Here is a 17,196-nt window from a genome sequence, read left to right as displayed (position 1 = left end):
GCACGGTGCTCCCTTTCATTCGAATCTGTGCGCCGATTTACAATGGCATCTCACCTTGCTTAACCTTCGCTCACCAGAAGCTCACCACCTCGACCACCAACATCTCCCACACACAGGAAAAATCACCCCGTGCCTCCACTCACCTCCGCATCGATGCAATTTGCCACCACATGAGCATGCTGCACAGTCCAGGCCACTTGGACCACATGGCGCAGGGACGGGCCAAGCACATTAAGAGCACCAACCACAGCTTGCCGGGGGTTCCCCGAATTGGCATGCAGAACCAACACGATACTTGTCCAGTCGCCAGAACATGGCCCGGGAGTTCGGTGCAGGGCTCCGGGCCGTGTCGCACACGATGTGTTCATGAGGCCGCTTCCGGCCCCAAGAGCCTGGCAGGGTGGGGCCGAGATCCAATGGAAGGGCACGATTCGGATGACGGCGCGTCGTTTCGGGTCGTCGTCCCACCCTTCACCCGTGGCTTAGAAAAGGAGGACCGTGAAGCTGCCTGCCCCCTCTCTCCTCCCTCTCGCCTGCCTGCTTCGCACTGTCTCCACCTGTTTGCCATGCCCACTTCTTCACCTCTCTGGTCCGCCCTCTCTTCATTGCACCTCGTTGTCTGCCCGTCACTGCATCTACATTCGAGGCTTGTGTGCGACGGATGTTTCCTTCTGGACTCGTGCGGAGCACACATTTCCACGAGCCCCGGCGAAGTGATCAAGCAAGAGATAACGTGTCGACTCTTAAGGTGGGCTCACTCAAGCGGAGCGCCCCCCACAGCGCACTGGGTTGCGTGGTCAACCGACCGCGTCAGGTATTGAGAGGCTGTTGGTTCTCATCTGATCCCCTTCCTTCTGGTTATCTAATCTTCATTGGGTTTATGTGTGTTTGTATGTGCTGGCGTCTGTCGTAGCATAAGTTAAGATCATATTATATATAACGGGATAAGTCTGCTCTGTGTCTGCTTTTGTAAATTGCTTGCCTTTTGTCGCACCACACAAATTCCTTGCTGTCCTCTGCTGCACATAATAATAAACTCCATTCACTGTGTCACACACTATTCCTCGCTAATTGTAAATAAATGCCTGTATATAAATGTTCCAGCTCGTTTTCATCTTTTCCTTCATTGGTCGAACATGGTCCGTATTCTCGCCTCGCCGGGACGTTATCCCCCAACGATCCGTTTTCCAGCCGGTACGTCCTTGGCAGTTACACTTGGCAACATCTGATCCGGTAAGGTGATCCGGTTTGAACAAGGTGTACCGAGGGCCTGTCCCCCGGTAATTAGATCACGTGACCATTTCAGGTCATCGGTTTCCATCAGACGGAGCACCCTAAGTCACGTGGTTGAGTTATTGGCCTTCACGGTCGATTAACAACTTGCCGTGTCACGGAGTTATCCATGTGCGATGGCCTGTGATTACGGAGAATCTGGTGGGAACCCGATGTCGCTCCCCGACCCCCCCCCCTACCCACCACCCGTGGTCTTCTCGCTCCGACCCTGGGTCCGCAAGAATATTTGGGGGGGAAACCCCTCACGTAGAACCCTTCGACCCCATTTTTTTTTTAATGTCATGAACAAACTTTCGTGCATCACAGGTGATGAAGGTTGTAGTGAAGTTTCATCGGAATTGTGTGTGTGGTTTCTGAGACAAAAGCAAATACGTCTTTTGGGGGAAACCTCCCCCCCACCCCTCGCCGGAGACCCCCTTCGATCTCGTTTTTTTTTTTTTTGAATGGTGTGAACAAACTTTTATCCATCATAGTTGATGGTGATGGTCAAGTCTCATCGAAATTGTGTGTGTAGTTTTGGAGGAAAAAGATACTTATTTTGGGGGGAATGCCCCCTTACACCCCCCCCCAAGACCCCGATTTTTTTCTGATGCCATGAACAACTTTGGTACATCATGGATGATCAAGGTTTCTGTGAAGTTTCATGGGAATTGTGTGTCGTTTCTGAGAAGAAAGCAAATACCTCTATAGGGGGGCAACGCCTCCGTAAACTCTTTCTGTAGACCCCCATTAGACCCTGCCCTTTTAAAGGCCGTGAACAAACTTTGTTACATCACGGGTGATGAACGTTGTGGTTCAGTTTCATCAAAATTGTTTGTGCAGTTTCTGAGAAGAAGGCAAATATCTATTGGGGGGGGCACCCCCCCTACTGTGAATTTTGGTGCTCTCCCTCGTCCTCCCTCTTCTCCCCCCATTAATTTATATTTTTTTAACTCGAACCAACAGGACTCGCTGCGAACGCAATCGATTCCTTTGGGGGAAGTTGTCGTCACAAGAGGATCAAGTAAAACTGAAAGCGAAAGCCCGGGCAGCGTTTGTTGGCGTATCACAAACAGCACTGTTTCCATGGCGACCGCAATGTTCTTAAGCAGTGCCAAGCACTCCGTTCCGTTGGAGTGTTTGAGCGTTTTGAATCGAGCGAGCCGCTTTCTAACGGAACACACCGCAGCGGTTTATGAAGGATGCGTCGACCACATCCCGGGTGTGTTCGGTTTCCAAGTTTGTTTTTGTAGAACGCTTGCCAAGTGGCTTAAGCAAGCAAGCACTCCATTCGAAACCGTTGTTGGTGAACGGCGAGCTGCTTGGTGATTGAACACACCCCCTGTGTGACGTCATCATAGCTCGATCCGCCTTGCTGAGAGAAAAATTTTGAATTCTTTTTGTTGTCAGCACTTTCAAAATGCCGCTTTCGAATATATATATATATATATATATATATATATATATATATATATATATATATATATATATATATATATATATATATATATATATATATATATGGAAACTTTTCGAATATTCTTGCATCGTTTTCATTTCGGGTTTCAAAACTACAACTTCCGAACTAAAATCCTCGTCCGTGAATTTAACGGACGTGAATAATCGATTGGAGAAATCCGGCGAATCGATCGAGCTGAAAGAGAAAAAAAACACATCCCAGTGAGGCACAGAGCGGAAGTGACGTAATGTTTACCTTGACGCAAACCACGTCACTGTTTTGAACGATGATAATAATAATAATAATCGCAGGACGGAGTTAAGTTCATCAAATTGATTTTTTAGAATTATTCCCGCAATCGACACAAAGCTCGTGAAAGGCTGAGAGGACATTTGAGTTTTCGTCGCCGCGCTCGCTGTCGGCAAGGGAGGCTCGGGATGTCTGATTGTTCGGATTGCAGTTCCGATGAAGACGCTGATTACGTTCCCTCCGGTGAGGAATTGTTGCTCTGTGTGTGGGGAGTGTTTTAATGAACGACGAGGAAACACGAGCAACTTATTTTTCGGTTAAAAACAAAAATGTCGGATTTCCCCCCCAAAACCGACCCTGGGTGTAACAATAATCACTTCTAGGGTGTCTCATCAAAGCCGACACGTGTTTAAACGGTTCCAGGCCTTTTGTTTGATGTCCTGCCATTGTGAGACTGGCTTGGTGGTGGTGAGCTTCCGGGGAAGCTCTCATTTCTTGAAGCGCCACTGTGTCGCTGTTCCCGAGTCCCGAGTTGTTGGCTCAGTGGTTAGGGTGGCGGCTTGGGATCCTAGAGTCCTGAGTTCAAGTCCCGTCGGCTGCTGAATTAATACACCAGGGGTTGACTCAGCCCGTCATCCTGCCGAGGTCGGTGAAATGAGTACCAGTTCCAGTGTGTGTACTGGTAGAGGGGCAATGCATCAGTGACACAGTCACGCTTCCAAGAAATGATAGCTACCCCGGCAGCTAAGCTGCCATACGACCACCACCAGATGAATCCTGCACATGTAGTTTTGACACCTTTTTCGAACCATTTTCCACCTGTTTTGTACCTCTTTTCGAACATGTGTTTAGTATTTCAGGAGATCCGGATCCTGTATATAAAAGAGCAGAGTCCTAAACGTTTTGTCTTCACCAGAAGAAGAAGAAGAACAACAACAACAACAACAACAACAAGAACAACGCGGAGCTCTCTTTGAGCCAGCGTTCGCTACGCGAGACACAGCTAAAAAGGAGATGGGACTGGTCTTTCAAAGTCTTGCTTGTATTTTCCAAGAGCCGAGATTTTGTCCTAATCTTGATATTCCCCAACGCTGAGAGAGCGAGCGGAAAATTTGATTGGCCGTGATGATGGACATCAGCAAAAAAAAATTTGTCCAAGTCCTGTGAAACGGAAGGTTTTTTTTGGAAAGTGCAAAAAGGTGATTTGTGTTCCACAGTCTCACAATGTATAGTTCAATTGAAACAAGTTAAAAACTGGAAGGGCAATCGGAAGAGAGCGTACTTCCGCCTGGATGATTTAGTTTACGTTTTTTTTTTTTTTATCTCGCTGATGGGCCGGATCTGGATTCGGAGATGGACTAAAATTTAATGAGCTTGTTCTTGTAAATTTACCATTTCGTCCGAATCCATCCAAAACTTTTTGAAATATCCTGCTATATATCGTTTTAGCTGTATCACTCAACGGTGAAGAATCACGATAAAAAATTCTGGGATCCAGATTCGTATCTTCACCGAAATCGAATCAATTCTTCCTTGTTACACACCCAACCTGCACACCAAGTTTCGTCCGAATCTGTCCACAACTTTTTATGATACTCTGCTATTTGTTGTTTTGGCCTCATCTCCCAATGGTGAAGAATCTCTAAAAAAAATTCTCAGATCCAGATGTGGATTCGGATCTTCACAAAAAATCTGAACATTTAGTCCATGTCAGCGATCCAGAAAATTTTGTCCAAATCTGTCCACAACCAGACAGACAGGGGTGAAAACATAACCTCTTTCCACCTTCGGTGGCGGACGTAAAGACAAAAAAATGTCATGGCCCCTGTTGTTTTAGTAATTTTGCTGTACGGAGTTAAGGGGCTTTACCATATTTATGTACAGTACAACTAAAGTGGTTCTCAGTCGGCCGTCCTGGATATGCTCTCGAAGAAAAACGATGAGCACATGTAAACCATCATTCATTATCCGTGTGCCAAGTTTGAACAACGTCTGTAAATGCATGTCAGAGAAATGGTTGAGGACATGTTCGACGCTGAGTTTTATTTTTTTATTTTATTTTATTTTATTTTTTACAACTAAAATGGCCGCCAGTCGTTCATCTTTGATCTCATCGTGAAACAAAACGATGTGCATATGTACACCATCATTTGGTGTCTTCGTGCCAAGTACGTTTAAAATCGGTCCATACCTGTCTGAAATATGGTTGCGGACGCACACATGCATGCATGCACGTACGGACACGAAAATTGAGACCAAATCCATAAGCCATGTTTCATATTAAGTCCAATGGTGGCTAATAAAATAAAGATTTCAAAGTCTGCAGAAAAAATTACTTCCAGAAGTTTACTACTGTTGATATGGTCTTTTACGCTACCTCCTCCCCATCCTCCTCCTCCTCCTCCTCCTCCATATGCAGCACAAGGCTGCCAGTAGCATCATTGGCTGAGAGTGCAGCTGTGCTGCTGATTTAATTCCCCCATTACCAGTGCACTGCTACTCATTTCACTGACCTCGGAAGGATGCCGGGCTGAGTCAACCCAACCTGGTGTTGATTCAACGGACGACAGGGACTTCAATTCAGGACCCGAAGATCCCAAACCATCCACCCGAACCATTAAGCCAACACCAGACTCTTTACACCACTTTCTTTAATGTGTTGCATTTTTTTTCTTTGCGCCTTTTTGTTCTTTATGACGTCTTTAAAAACAATAAGTTTCGTGTTTGGAGTGATTCTCAATTTTGTTTGACTGCCAGCCAGGCAGACACAGTAAAATATGATCTCAGTCTTCTGCGCATGTGCTGTCAGGATGAAATTCCATATATTTGGTCAAATTCAGAGCCAAAATTGTTCTGATTTGTGTTCCGATTCATGTTCTACAGCGTTCAAAATATTATCATTCAATTGAAATTAACTTTTTCCATGATCATAAACTGACATCTGCAGACAGATAGACAGACAAAGTTAACCAATTGCTTTATCCCGCTTTTCTCTTCATGCATGTGGGGTCATAATTGGCATGCAGAAGGAGCAGTGGGTGACTGTTCGCAAGTGACGATTGGAACATGTTCAACGAAGTCCGAATAAACCAATCAGAAAGTTGTGTTCTAAATCGGGACTTAAGTGTAGTTTCCTTCAACCGTATCTTCATGAAAGTTCTCCAACTTTTCCCTTCCATAATCCAGAACCCAGATGAAAGAACAGTTCTCAGATTATGATTAGGAATGAGCACTTGTGCTTTCTATGCCTGGTGTTGGCTTTATGGTTAGGGTGATGGGCTTGGGATCCCAGGATTTTGCGTTCAAATCCTGCTCGGCTGTTGAATTAATACCAGGTGGGGTTGACTCTGCCTGTCATCCTTCCGAGGTCGGCAAAATGAGTGCCAGCTTGCTGGTATCCTATGTCGGAGTGGCGACCCGTCCAGTATTGTGCCCAATAGCCAAGGAGACTGCTTCGGCAGCACCAACGCTCCACACAGAGTATGGTCCCAATGGATTTGTGCTTTGTTCATGGGTTTCACATAAGGATGATGAAAGGGGTATTGATGTGAATAATGTGATTAAAAACAATTGTCAAGATTCATGCAGCACATATCTTCACAAGCAAAACTGTTCGATTTCAGGAATGAGAAAGAGCTGGTGAACATCATGAGGCCCCTTTTAACTCTCCCAAAGTCACTGTTGGTTGTGCATTTTGTTTGAGGTATCTTTATGTCCCATATTAATTTTGAGAAAGAAAATAATACTGTAACGGTTTATACAAAGTGGTGCAAGTTCATCGTGCCAACTTTTTATAGCTTCAATTCGGAAGAGAGGGAAATGCTCCACAATGGAGATTAAAATTGGGAAGATTTGAAGGAAGAAGTTCAAGAAGTTGTTTGAAATGTTTCACAACAAATCCTATAGGATTGCATAGCAACCTCTGGACTGCGGATTTTGTTGACGCATCCAGTTGAGGGGACAGCACATGTTACGCTTGCTTTAAAATGGTGTAACTTGATTTGGGAAACCCTGTATACACTGTGATAAAACGGCGGATATATTTCGGATTTTTACGAGATAATTATTTTCTTCGTTTGAAACAATTGGGTTTCTTGGGACAGCTCAGCAAATGTCTCGATGCAGTCATGAGTTGGACAGTTTCTTGTGGTAATGGGTTGTCCTTGAAGCCTTGCTGGGTCCACTTTCACGTAACAAGTAATGGGGTGGGGAGGGAGTGGTTAATTGAGGAAAGCTAAAGAAGGTGTGGTTTATAGAGGAGAAAATGGAAGCTTCGGGTTGGAGATGTTCAAAATATAACACCACAACGGCGTTCGGTAGAGCGCATACCTCCGCAAGGCTGTGCAGTTTACGTTTTTGTATCCCGCTGATGGGCCGGATCTGAATCTGTCATAACCCGTCCACGACGTTTTGAAATATAATGCTCTATAGTTTTTGGACCTATCTCCCAATTTTGAAGAATCACTTTTGATATTAAAAATATTCTTGTATCCGGATCCAGATCTGGATCTTCAAAATCAAATCAATTCGTCCTTGTCACTCAACCAACCTGTCCACCAACATTCGTCAAAATATGTCCATAATGTTTTGCAATATCCTGCACACAGACAGACAGACAAAGAGGTTGAAATCATTACCATTGTCCAACTTTGGAAACGGAGGTAATATTGTTACGAATCTGGAACCCATCGCACACAACATTCAGGTCCCAATAGAACAGTTATATCGGTAAGTATGTGTTTCCAGTTCGGGTCCCATCCCTTGTTTAATGGGTAAATAAATGTTCATGCGCTGTGAGTTATTTTCATAGTTAGGATTTTTACATCCACACCATCGTCGCTCTCGCAGCAACAACACTCTGCTCGCGGCATTCTCCCAGAGCTCGCCAGCAAGCGCGTGCATGGGCGGAGTCTAACGTAGGCGTGGCGTCCCTCCTAAGTCCATCGGCAAGGAGCGCGTGTCTTCCCCGTCCCGTTTCCGACTCCACACGATCGCCATTACGCACACGGTCAGAGGTGAGGCGGTGGGCGGAGCCACCATCGCCTCAGCTCGAGGCTCCGCCCAGGAGGGCGGGGGCGTGCCCCTTGTCCAATCAGGAATCTCATCACCTCAGGCTGGCTCCGCCTGAGCCAGATGGAGTGTTCAGCCAAGGCCAATCGGGAGGCCGCGACGAGTCGTCTGAGAACGGACCGTCCAATGAGGAGGCGAGTGGCGAAAAAAGGAGGCCTCTCGCGCCTGAAAAGGAGGAGTGGTGGTCTGGACGAGGGTAGAGAGACGGTGTGCTCGTGGCAGGAGCGTTCGTGGGTTCAGAGGATCGTGTGTGAGACATCCCTGGTGGGAGAGGACATTTCAGTCCAGGCATTTTCTAACCTGGCATCCAAAGCCAGTGAGTGGTTGTCGACGAGGGCCCTGGAGACGGTGGTGGTTGCGGGTTCGAGTCCCGTTCCCCCAAGATCGCCGAGAACCAAACGAGATGGACAAGTCCATTTTCTGTCTGGGTATTTGTGTGTGTGTGTGTGTGTGTGCGTGTGTGTGTCCTGGGGCCCTGTCTAGAAGTTGGAATTGTCTAAGGTTTTTTTTTGCTGTACATACATTGCATTTCATTTCTTTTAGTCGGATAACTCTGCTTCTTGCGTGCTCCCCCCCCCCCGCTCCCTTATAAATAAATACATTTGTTAAATGTATCAGCTAGTTTCTGTGTTACTTCCATTGGCTTAGCATGGCGCGTGTTGGTGAATTATAAAGGCTGTTGTCACTGTAAAAGTACATTTGGACCGACACGACTTCGGCAACCATCCGCTCGTGTTGCGCACGGGTCGGGCACGCTAATGGCTCGACTCGTACGAGTTCCGTCGAGGGTGTGAATCCTCGTTCGATCGCCACGTGGTCTTGTCGGTATTTTGAAAATTGGCAAATAACCCTGTACCACGTGGTGGATTTCTTGACGATTCACGGTCCTGTGAGGGACCTGTACCTTTCGGAGTTCTCCGGAGGGGTACGATCTAAATTCCGGGTGTTCGGTAGAGTCGACCCTGCTGCTCCATCTCGCGGTCGGGCTCACAGCCGATACCCGGCCCACAACAATATTACCTGTTATTAGTATATATAGTATATATATTATTTGGTTATCCATGTGGAGGATGTTACTATGTGTAAACTATAGGTTCAATTCTGCATGTCCTGTGTTGCTCCTAAACTTTGCAGAAGAATTGAGTGAGGAGGAGGATGAGGAAGAGGTGAAAGCAGCAAAATCGACCACTAAGACTTTCACGAAAAGCAGAAGTAAAGTTCAGAAAAGGTAGTGAGTTGTCCGATTTTCTTTGTCCTCTTCCCCATTACCCCTTTTACGTTCATTTTCTACTCTGACTCCCCTTCCTTTCTGCCAGTCCTTTACATCTGCCTCATGTCCCAACCGTTATTGAACCATCCACATTGCTTCGTACTTTTACCACTTCTTTTTGTTCCAAGCTGTTTTTGGCTTCTTATTTCCTTGCCAGACTGGTCACAAGTTTTTAGTTCGCCTGTTCGAAGAACAGAGAGTTATAGCGATACCCCCGGGCGTCAGCGTCAGCGTCAGCGTGAGCGTGAAAAAGTTAAAGTTTTTGGTGCAAGTTATTTCTTTTCTAATGTTTTTATCCACCACACTTTTTTACTGATTGCAATATACAAATACATATATTGATTTAAAATTATTTGGATCAGACTTCAATGCTTTATAAAAAATATGATTAGACTAGTCTTTTAAAAACGATAAATGTATAAACAGGCGAGCATTGGGTGACTTTGACACCAACTCTCTGGTTAATTGTTTCGTTGAAATTTTGCTTTCAGTCGCAAGCGTAAGGGAGGGATTCGTCTGGATGAAGATGAAGATCAAGATGATGATGAAGAAGAAGGTGATTATGATGAGGCTGATGAAGCAGAGATACAAGACAGACGGCCATCGCAATCGAAAAGGCATGAATCGCAAATCATAAATGAGGAAGAGTTCTCTCGTCGAGCCGAAGATTTGTGGGAAAGCTTCTTGCAAGATGTTGGACCGAGGCCTCAGCATACAGCACCTGGAGGTTGTGCTGATGGTGAAACTGCTTCTTCTGTAAGTCTTTTGGGCATATCAGGCGGGGGGGGGGAAGAGGGGCGTTTTGGCCACAATTGTCAAAGGAACGTCAAAATCTGCTTGTCAGAATGTATTTTACACAATCACAAAATATAGATTATAAATTGCTTTCTCAATATTGTATTCACATCTTCCTCTATGTTTTTTTTTTTTTTTTTTAAACTTTTTTCAAGTGTAAATTTGAATTGAATGTGATTAAAATTGGATTAATCTCGTGTATTTGGTGCTGAAGTATGCTTTGGCCAATGAGAGGCGGAGGTATGTGGAAACAGGTGAGGATAATGGATTGGGGGAGGGGTGGGAGAAATGTATTTAATTCATTGGCTTGCATATACCAAACCAAAATTTGCTTGCAATATTTCCCCAGAAGCAGAAGCCACCAGATGGGCCAGCAAAGAGCAGAACAAGTGTGTCTGAGAGCACCAAACCCAGATCTACTGAAAAGATCTCCATCACCAAGGTGTATGATTTTGCTGGAGAGGAGGTGAGGTAAGCATGTGGGGCTGGCGAGAAGGGGGCTGTGATTGATGAGGTCAGGATTATGTTGTTCCTGGGATGAGCATTGTTTTATATTTGTCCATGAGCCAATTTTGCTCTCTTTTTTTTTTTTTTTTTTTTCTTCTTTTTTTTAAACCACATAAATCCACCCAGGCTTATCGATGTGTGTGTGCGCGTGCGTGCACGTGTTTCCATGCATGCTTGCACGCTATGCATTTGTGCGCGTCGTTGATTGTTATCTCTTTTATTGGGGTTCCAGAAGGTGGAACAGAGTCCTCCCAGGACTCAAAGTATCCACCTTCATTTTGGTGATGAATCTTGATTCATGGGCTATTTTTTTTGAAATTTTGTTCTCAGAGTTTTGTTTGTTCTGAGGGCCCTTTTCAGGATCGTCATTGAACCCCGGACAGCCTCCAACTGTAGTTAGTTTGTCGTAATATTCCCAGGGATGTTTTTTTAAGGTTCTTCTTTATCATTCCCTTTGTTCCAATTAAAACTGGTACAATTTCAGCGCTCTTCAGCTTCCAGGATATTTCCATTTTATTCTTGAGGTCTTGATATTTGGTCATTTTCTTGATTTCCACATTGTTGAGACCAAAATCACTGAGTTCTGAAACCTCAATTTACAATGCCTTCTTTTCCTGAGTACTCTGTCCGGTCACAGTGCTTTTTTTCGATGTTCATGCTGGATGGGATCATCAGGTCATACTTGAGGATTATGTCCTTGTTTTGAACAATTGTTTTTGGTTCATGTTTCCACGAGTTTTTGTGGAACTGGGATATTGAAATTTCTGCACATGTGCCAGTGGATTACTCCACATACCTTGCTGTGCCTTTGTGTGTACAGCTGTTCTGACATGAGTTTTTTTTACATCTAGATAGAAGGTAACTCACACTTTCTGTTTCTACTTTGGAAAATCTACACTTGTCCGATTGGCCCAGTCCTGCCATTTTTTTAAGCCATTCGTGTCGTGTCCCTGGTCTTGGGCATTTATCTTGCAATTGTTGGGGCTGCATTTGTTGCTATTTAAGTTTGGTGTGTGATATCTTGTATTTGCACCTGTTTTTGTAAGATGAGCAAGAGATACCTTTTCTGGTTTGTTGTGTTCATGCTTGTATACAAATTGTATTTGGGAGTCTGTTAGTATGAGTATATAGAGCACTAAGACTTTCATGAAAAGCAGGATGAAAGTTCAAAAAATTGAGTTGTCTGAATTTCATTGTCCTCTTACCCGTTACCCCCTTGATGTTGATTTTCTGATCTGACTTCCCTTCCTTTCTGTCAGTCTGTCTTATGTCCCAACCATCATTGAACCCTCCATATTGCTTTCTACTTTTACCACGACATTTTGTTCCAAGCTGTTTTTGTTTCTTATTTCTGTGCCAGACTTGTCAAAACAAGTTTTGAAGAGTTGCATTGACATTTTTCTTTGAGTCGCAAGTGTAAGGGAGTCCAAGACAGGCAGACAAGCTAAAATATATTACCTGTACACCTGCACACACGGGACGAGATTCAGTTAAATTTGCCAAATTCAGAGCAAAGTACTGCTAAACTTCAGGATCCTCTTCCGATGCATGTGCCTATTCGTGTTCTTCGATGTTCAAAATATAAAATGGAATTGAAATTAAGTGGCTCCTCGATCAGAAACTGATGTGTGCAGACAGACTGTGCACAGAGTCTATAAGTTTAAATGGTAAAACTACCAAAATCACGAATCACTGCTCACCTTCACTCTTTCGTTCCTCTTTTTTTCCCGCCTTTGGAAGAAACTCCCTCACTCTATTCAATCTCATTCTTCCCTCTCGGCCTTCAAAACAGCTGTTCACCACCACCTCTTATCATCCCCCATCCAAATCCTCGATCTTTTCTACCCCCGTTATTCCACCCAAGCCCACCTCCTTCAAATTCCCTGCTTTCCTTCCTGAAAGTCCCTGTCATGTCCATCTTGTGTTCGCCACCCCATCCCTCTCCCTTCCACAGATCTCCTCATGTCTCTGTTCCCCACTGTTTTGTCCTTCCGTCTCCCACCCCTCTTGTCTCCTGCCCCCCTTGTTGTGAGTTGTGTGTTAGCTCTCATACGAGTCTCAACAAGGTATACAAAAATAATAATGTTGGCTTCTGGATGCAGCCAAACTTATCGTCGATGAACCAGGGAGCGTTCCAGCCAGTTCTGATAATCACTTGCTCCGCTCCGATTCCTCGCTTGACCGTACTGGCTTGTGGGGTTATTTGCTCGGCGCTGAAGCTTGCCTGCCAGTGTGCCGAAGTCTGCCTCCTGCACTGTCTGCCGATATCTGCTCTCTCCGAAGTCTCCCGCAGTCTCTGAAATCTGGTGAAATCTCCTTGATTCTGAGCTGAATTGCTCCTTTTATGGACCCCCAAGCAAGGAAGGAGCTAAAAATCGGATCAAACGAGGCTATAGGTGTTTTCAAGCTCCCCCATTGGCACACAGTAGTCATCCCATGCCGTAGCCATGTTCCACCAGGCCTCAAAATCGAAAATGGCCCCATTCTTGAGGCGAGAGTGGGGGCTCGAGTCTTTGGAAGTGCTCTATGACCCCGAACGTGCGCTGGCCTCCAATCAAGCGTGGTAATTTAGGGAAATCCAAGCGCAATCCTCACGTCTTCAAATGAACCCCAGCACATGCTTGCGCTTAAAGTTCCACCCTGAAACAACCGGACTCTCATTCCTTCAGCCTCTTCCGAGGCTGTGGTGAGCATCCGAGGGGTAGATGGTAATTGCGGCGGTTACCGAGAGGTATGGGAAACATCGTGGAGGTGGGAGAGGTGATTGTAAATGTGGCGTTGCGGCGAAGAGATTGGGAGGAGGTGTTCATAACGGTGGCATTTGTAGTGAAGGCACGGACGTAAGTTGTGGGGATTTTAGGAGACGTGTGGAGTGGTTATATGGTGAGCATTGTCACGTTGCGGTGAGCAGAATGAACGCCTGGGGTGAGACAGCAGTTGGATTTTTGGCATGCAATTTGAATGGAAATTGGCACGTGTATGCAAATGAACCTCACTGTGTTTCCTTGGTGTTCCTTTCATCGTTATTGTTCTGTATGCTTACCTGCTTGCGTGGCTTAAATTAAATATTAAATTTACCTGAAAGTACATTAAATAAAAGAAAGAATAGGGGATGGAAGACCCAACTAAAAGCTCGATGGCTACGCAATGCATCTTTCCCATTTAGCCACTGGACATATGGAAAGGTCTAACGAAACAAATACTCATGAAATGACTGCCTTGGGATCACTGGATGTTGTATGTCGTTGCCTCGGAGGAGTGCCGGTTTTGCAGAACCGCAACAACAGTTACATTTGTAGGGGGAGGGGGATAGATATTACCTTACAAATGTGATTAAGTAGGGAAACGTAGCTTAATAATTGTCCGTTTAAATGCACACCATACAGAGGGTGGTGCATTATCATAAATAGTTAGGGTTTAACCTCTTGTATATCCCACCGGATAAGGTACCTTGTATCTAATTATTTATTGATAGATTCCATGTTCCCCTGTTCTTCCCCACCTCAACCCATCGTCGTCTCCACCGTCGCAATCACCGTCTCCTGTTATTTGTTCAGAAAATAAACCCGATGGTTTTAAAAGTGTTAAGGGTTCCGTGTGCTCCTTGCGATCCCCACACACGCAGAGCTGACATTGTTCAAGTGCAGTCCAAGGGAGTAAAAGCCAGTTCAGTCGATCCATCCGGCATCGGTCTTAATTGGCGCGGACTTCAATTTGGTCATGCACCTGGTTTTCACTGACAGAGGAGATTTACACACGTCAGGAAGCCATTTGACTTTTCTCTGGATCACATGGGGATGTCTCACTATAACACAAGTTCGGTTTAATGTACTATTGCTGTCACTGGCCAGGAACAGAGGATGCTGACACTGCAGGCCAAAAATAGATGATGATCTTGCAACGATGAATGGCAAAACTGTAAAATTGAAATATCGACGACCATGTCACCTTGGTTGCTTACAGGCATCAAGTATGCCGTCCCTCAGATGAATGTTAATCCAGGTGTCCCAACTGCTAGCATTAGTTGTCGGACAGTGAAGATCCCACGGTGTCTTTCGTTAAATTATCGCTGGCGACCTGAACAACTTCCTGCTGAAATCGCTCAAAGCGAATGTTGGACCTGGCCAGCCAGTTCGTATTGGTTGGACCAAACGCTTTCCCCAGCCCACCATGTAAGAAGGAGGATATAATTGGGGCCATTAAATATGTTGGAGTAGTTGTAGATGATCATATACTTCTCTCATATGAAGACATAAGCGATGCCACATCAACATGCTTACACAGGACAAGATGCTGATTGGTAAAAGTTGTCACCATCAAGGTAATTTGGCACTGATCTCCTTCTTCATCTGCATTTCCCCTCCAGGGTCACAAAGGATGTGGATTCTGATTCGAAGGAGGGCAAAGCATACCTGCGTTCTTTGAAGGCTCATCCTCAGGAAAACAATGATGTCAAAAACTGTCAGACAACAGGGTGAGTCTTCTTGCTGGGTTTTGCCCCACCCCTGCCCCCAACTCCTCACAATTTGACTCTGTTCATGACTGTTTTGTATTCTGTTACTATTTAAACAAAATGACACTTTATATGTATGCTTTGCCTTCTCAAGTTTCTCATTGCTATATTTTCCTCTTTGAGGGGACACTGCATGTTCTATTTAAACTTGCTGGTTTTGTAAGAGGGCAAATGGAAACACTTGGAGCATTTACACCGGCCATCGACAGGTTCGCCTTGTTGCCACCTTTACAACGTCTCTGGTCCTGTAATGAGCGAACAGGTGGTATACCGATGATTAGCTTCAAACTAATTGCTTATCCCGAAGTTTATAATGTTTGCTGGGGTTGGATGTTAATTGTAAATTATAGAGTAGAGTAAAAATATGAAAGGGTTAAGGCTAGAAGTTGCATTTCAAGCCCACGGTTGAAAACAGCCAATTCCACCATTTTGCTTGCAGGTGGGATGGGAGAACATGTAAATGCATGATACACACGTAAAAATATGTATTTTCATCGAATCTCGAAGTAGGGATGTGCGGTGTGAATGCCATTGCACAATCACGGTCACCCCGGCGTGTCACTCCAGCCGTCCCGCTCTCCCCTGCCTTGTGAAGGGTTGGTGTGAGGAAGATTGTCATTTTGTCGAGGTCTGAGGAGAAGGAAGAGGCTGCTGCCTATCTGTCAGGACGACGAGGGATGTCACGGCAGAGAGCGGAGTCATCAGCAAAGAGATAAAGAGGATTTTCCAGAGAGTCGGAGAGATCATTGATGAAGATCAGGAAAATTTTGGGGGTGAGAACACTGCATTGAGGTATTGCAACCTTGACAGGGAGAGGAGAAGAATTTCTTTAAAGTACATACGATTTGTTTGATCATCTATAAAGTATGTACAATACCATTACAATGTGATCATGTCTACAACGTTTGTACTACAACATTTGTAAATAGGTAGTAGAACATCTATATACTGTATATTTCTATAAAAAAGAAAAGTAAAGAAGCAAGGAATAAAAACATTTTTATAAATACAAAAGGATGTCGGGATGTTACTCCAAGATGTATAAACAAGGTCGGGCTAGCAAAGTGTGCGTTTGTTTGTTTTGTTCGATATAGTGTTGCAGTGCCAGGCATCGGCGACGAGCACGACCACGAGATGGAGCAATAGAGTCAGCTCCACCGATCACCCAGAATCTAAAGGTCGTCACCCTGGATAACTCCGGAGCCGACAGGTCCCTTATCGGACCGAAGTTAGCCAATAGATCGACCACGTGGGGAAGGGTCGATTGCCAATTTCAATTTACTTAAATACCCACGTCGTCCAACTACCGGGGAAATTCACCCTCGGCGATGCTCGTACGGAATGAGACGCTAGCATACTCGAACCGTGTGTGATCCGAGTGGATGGTCACCGAGCTTCCGTCGGTCCAAATGTCTCTCTACAGCGGCAATAGCCTGGCTAATTCTCCAACACACACCGTGTCAAACCAATAAAAGAAAGGACGAGGACGAACCGATACATTTAACTTATGGTTTATTTATAAGGGAGCGGGGGGGGGGGGGACGTAAGAAGCAGAGTTATCGTAATAATGAAAGGCACGTATGTACAGAAAAGCACTTGTACAATTTCTACTTACTGGTCTGGCGCCACAAACACACACGCACACACCCAAAAGAATCGGACCCAAAGCCGTCTTTTTTGAGACCTCCAGCTCGGATGGAGAGGTGAGCTGAAGAGCAGAACCTGCCTCTTACCTGTCCACTTCATGTGGTCTTCGAGCTGATTCGAACCGGGCACCAGCGAGAGGCGAGCCGAATCCAGACACCGGCGAGCCACGATTAGCCTCCCGAGCTCCGGCGGATCCTCACGCGCTCCAGAACACGCGCTGGTGAAGACGAGGCGCCGATCCTTCGCAACCCGCTCGAGTAGATTCAACCAAACAACCACCAACCAACTTTATGTGCTCTCCGTTCCCTTCTTTATACCTCTCAGGCGCGGCTCGCTCAGGCGTGGCCCGTTTGCCGTGGGTGGGGCCTGACCTTTCCCCTACTCGGCACGCCGCCAAGCGAATCGGTGGGTAGG

The 17,196-nt window shown here is 45.4% G+C and overlaps 2 protein-coding genes across 4 annotated transcripts in view; one reads left to right on the top strand and one right to left on the bottom strand.

Annotated features, from left to right (window-relative positions):
- Positions 1–17,196, bottom strand: part of LOC147027575 (cadherin-13-like) — a 164,863-nt gene that overhangs the window by 91,873 nt on the left and 55,794 nt on the right. The window lies entirely within an intron of this gene.
- CFDP1 (chromatin remodeling protein CFDP1) overlaps positions 2,937–17,196 on the top strand; it is a 41,449-nt gene continuing 27,189 nt past the window's right edge. Inside the window, exons 1-6 of one of the 3 annotated variants that reach the window (XR_015057115.1) lie at positions 2,937–3,223; positions 9,185–9,278; positions 9,812–10,076; positions 10,465–10,586; positions 14,989–15,096; positions 15,731–15,908. Coding sequence is in view for 2 of the 3 variants with exons in the window: in XM_085877083.1 (XP_085733209.1) it covers positions 3,169–3,223; positions 9,185–9,278; positions 9,812–10,076; positions 10,465–10,586; positions 14,989–15,096 (644 nt within the window). In the remaining variant the exon portion in view is untranslated. The remainder of the gene's footprint in view (positions 3,224–9,184; positions 9,279–9,811; positions 10,077–10,464; positions 10,587–14,988; positions 15,097–15,730; positions 15,909–17,196) is intronic. The other 2 variants (XM_085877084.1, XM_085877083.1) reach the window with 2 other exon arrangements.

Source organism: Eptatretus burgeri, chromosome 4 (genome assembly GCF_056783735.1).
Source record: "Eptatretus burgeri isolate ZD-2024b chromosome 4, Ebu_testis_v1, whole genome shotgun sequence".
NCBI lineage: Eukaryota > Metazoa > Chordata > Myxini > Myxiniformes > Myxinidae > Eptatretus > Eptatretus burgeri.
This window is presented reverse-complemented; position numbering and strand designations above follow the sequence as displayed.